At 32.8% G+C, this 3,935-nt stretch overlaps 1 protein-coding gene across 2 annotated transcripts; it reads right to left on the bottom strand.

Annotated features, from left to right (window-relative positions):
• Positions 1-439: 439 nt before the first annotated feature.
• On the bottom strand, positions 440-3,256 carry LOC103492511 (uncharacterized). 2 transcript variants are annotated; one of them, XM_008452912.3, is made up of 3 exons: positions 2,870-3,245; positions 1,629-1,778; positions 440-1,129 (listed from the first exon to the last, which is right to left on the bottom strand). In XM_008452912.3, the coding sequence occupies exon 3, from the start codon at positions 1,079-1,081 to the stop codon at positions 665-667; it is 417 nt and encodes a 138-aa protein (XP_008451134.1). In that variant the 5' UTR covers positions 1,082-1,129; positions 1,629-1,778; positions 2,870-3,245; the 3' UTR covers positions 440-664. The 2 variants fall into 2 exon arrangements, with proteins under 2 accessions (XP_008451134.1, XP_008451135.1); XM_008452913.3 differs by lacking the exon at positions 1,629-1,778 and having other exon boundaries at positions 2,870-3,256.
• Positions 3,257-3,935: the final 679 nt, after the last annotated feature.

Genomic DNA, 3,935 nt, shown 5'->3' with positions numbered 1-3,935 from the left:
AATGAGCTATACAATCTACTTTCCACTGAGGACATTTACTTTTAGAAATATATATATACACATATATAAATGTTTATATTCTAAGACATAATAACATCTCAAAAAGAAAAGCCAAACCACATCTTTTCAGCATCAAGACTCACTTTATTCAACAACCACATTCATGATCATGCTTCATTTCTCGAACTCTTCTCAAGAACCCCTTTTGCAAAGAATTGAAGCAAATGGAGAAGTGGAAAGATTACAATAAATAATAACACAATTTGCCAACAAATGTGAAGTTTGGTTTCAAAACAAGAAATGTAGAGATTGTTTATAAGCAGAAATTGTAAAGAATATTGATCCACTTTGATTCTTAGTTAGATTTTGTTGTAATAGAACAGAGATATAAATGTCTATTGAGAGCATGTTGTTGAAGAGGGAAAAATAAATCCAAAAATGGTAGCCAAAAAGAATATTAAAACCAGCAGAGTGAATCCTGAATTCAACAATTTCTTTTAGGAATAAGCAAAAGGAATGGTGATGGAAAATAGTTATAGAGATGAGATTGAGAAACAGAAAATATGGTAATCTATGACTAGAAGATCACTATGCCTCATTTTCTACCTTGAAAATTTTATCTGGCTCCCCCCTTCAGTAAGAAAACCATATTCTTTTACTTGTTTCACTTGCAGCTAACGCCTGCTTCAGCAGCTCGACGGGGCTTGCTTTTTCTCCTGCTTCCATTGTGACGAAATCCATTTGATCTCGTTGACTCATCAGTGCTTGATCTTGTTCCATCCCCATTTTCGTCTTTCACTGGATCGAGCTTTTCTTTCACTTGTGAGTTTCTTCTCCTTCTTTTCCCATTTTCTGCTGCAGGTGGGTTTTTCATCTCCTTGCTCACAATATCACTGCCTTTCAGATTCTCGCTATCTTCATCTTCGATCTTTTCAGCTTCTTCCTCATCTATCTCATCCTTCAATGGCTTCTGTGGCCTTCCCCTTCGCTTTTGCGCAGGAATCTTCTCTTCCTCACCACTTCCAGCATCGTCATGATTTGTGACGGTTAACTTCCTCCCCTTTCCTCTACCTCTACCCATCCTCTTTTAAGAACTCCAAGAACAAAATTATCAAGCAACAGATGACCACTGCCAGGGACAAAACAAGTATAAAGTAATTACATATGAAACAATTCCAATTCTCTTAGAAATAAGAAACTCATGAAGTAAATAAATGCAAGATGCTCGAACACAGTAAGCAGCTGATGATTATATACGAAGCATGAAGCATCCGATGCTTTTACAACTTCCTCAAACTTATATGTAGGAGACCTAAATAGTAGAATACAGACCCTTGAATTCTTTAGGAATGAGAAGAAAAGAAGCCTGAACAAAATTGAATGACAACAAGCAAATTACAGGTCACGCAGCCCAGAAAAAGGGCAAATTTATCAAGCTCCATCATAAGTTCATCTATCCTAACCACATTCAATGTAATAACATAAAAACCATATACATAGAAGTTTCAATTTACTGTGAACATAGTTTAAATCAGAAAGGCCTCTTTAGTCAGCTAGGGCGTGTGCTATTTTGTGGGATATTTGGGGGGAAAGGAAATAGAAGAGCGTTTAGGGGTGTGGAGAAGGACCTTAATAATTGCTGGTTCTTGGTGACCTTCCGTGTCTCTTTGAACTTCAGTCTTGAAAACTTCTTGAAATTATCGTCTAGATTGCATATTACTTGATTGAAACCCTTTCTAGTTTTGAGGGCTGGTTTTCTTTTCGTTGCCCTTGTATTCCTACGTTTTTTCAAAATGAAAGGAGTTGTTTCTATCAAATATATATACATATAAATATGTATGAGTTTCTAAGTTTCAATTCTTTTCATATCATTTTATCCTCCATTACTATCAATAGTTCTCATACTCGGCTTCGAGAATCAAATTAATACAAGTCTATACACTGAGGGAGCATCAAGAGTGTTATAAAAAAGATTAAAGATACTCTAACCTATCAACTTAAGATTATGCGTTCACTGTTATTAATTCTAAGTTCAAATCCCGATTGATATTTAAAGTTTGGAAGTGTTAAACAAGAATATATATATATATATATAAGAATAAATATACTCTAACCTATAAACTTAAGATTAGAGGTTCACTAGTATAGATTCTAAGTCCCAACCCCTACAGCATCATTTCCTCTAATTGATATTTAAAGTTCACATGTGAGGGAAGCATTAAACAAATATATATAAAAGATTAAAAAAAACTCTAACCTAGCAACTTAACTTTATGAGTTCAATGGTAGTTTAACCTAAACCGAACTCGAAGTGTCTATAGAATGTTTTTCTTGAACAAAGTTTCTCAAACTTAAAGTTGACTTCCCATCATTTGGTAAGCTAACAGAGAACACAATTCATTTCCCAAGATTTGAAAACTAAACCAAATGCAAAACAAAATAAAGAACAATAGAGAAGTATTCCCAAAACAAAACAACACATTCAAAAGAACTACAAAGGGAAAATCAAAAAGTTCATAAAAATTTCTTCCATGCATTCTTGAACCCACCCCTCAACAAAAATCGCAGCAAAGAAAAGAATTAAACAGAACCAAGAAGATAAACAAATCTCAATCGCAAATAACCCAATTGGAAGCAACAAGATTCTCACAAGTAGAGACTAAAAGAAACAAACCAATACCAGAATCAACGAGAACATTGAAAAATACACCTACAACAGAGACAAACAAGATCCACAAAAAAGCAACAGAATCGGATTGGTAGAAAGCAAGATTAGAACAACAAAAACAGTTAATCGACAAACTAATTCAATTCCATAAACAAGAAAAGAACAAAAGAAAGAAATAAAAAAGCAGAGAAATGAAGAAACCTGATAAGAAACGAAGCCCATATGAATCATTGGAAAGGACCCATTAGAGTAAAAGCACTGAAAATGAAGAAGAACCAAAGAAAAGAAAGTTCACAAAAACACAGAAAAACTCTATGGGTATTGGTGGAATCAAGAGAAGAGAGTGAAAAAGAAGTGAACAAATTGAGAAGCATAAGCAAATGATCTGAAGAAGGGGTTTGAAAGAAGATTGAAATTGAGGATTTAAGAAGGATTGGGATATGGGAAACAGTGGGGAAGGCCACTTAAAGACCTGCCCATATGAATCAGAGAGAGAGAGAGAGAGAGAGAGAGAGAGAGAGGAAGGAAAGAGGCGTAAAACGAAGAGATATTTGTTGATAGAATGTGAAGAATTTGGAGCAAAAGTCCATTGTATTCTGAGGCGTGTCCGTGTTAAGAAAGGCTTCAAATTGCAAGGTTGTTTACGTAATTTCGCTGCTATCACTCATGGAGTAGACTGTTAAAACTTAAAACCGTGTAACATTGACTCTCTCCAACTAAAATTTTTAAACCAAACCTTTCCTTCCGTAATTATTTATTTATTTTCCTTTTACCTTCTAAATTTTAAAATTTCAGTTTGTAAGTACTTTTACTACCACCTTAATTCTATTCTTTTTTTTTTTATTTTTTGCTAACCACATTTGACTTATGGAGACAAACTTCAAAACTAAAAAATATAGTATTTAAAAAAACTCTTTTGGTTTTAAAATTTGAGTAATAAGAATTTAACTACTGCCCTTAACAAATATGCTAAATTTTCAAAAATAAAAAATCAAACTTAAGTCAAATAAGTTAAAATTACTTTCTTTAGTAACTAAACATGGGTTAAATCCTTACTTTTATCTTTGCACTTTTAAAGTTTGTTCAAATTTTAGTTCTTATACTTTTAACAAATCAATTTTAGTTCTCTATTTTTAATAAATTTTAAATTTGGTCCTTCGAATTTGTATGATATTGGTTTGATGATAATAATAATAATAATAAAATTTATGTAAAAGAATATATGTGAATATGTTGTAAAATTGGTAAAAATAATGATGAAGGATAA

This window comes from Cucumis melo, chromosome 2 (assembly GCF_025177605.1).
Source record: "Cucumis melo cultivar AY chromosome 2, USDA_Cmelo_AY_1.0, whole genome shotgun sequence".
Classification (NCBI taxonomy): domain Eukaryota; kingdom Viridiplantae; phylum Streptophyta; class Magnoliopsida; order Cucurbitales; family Cucurbitaceae; genus Cucumis; species Cucumis melo.
This window is presented reverse-complemented; position numbering and strand designations above follow the sequence as displayed.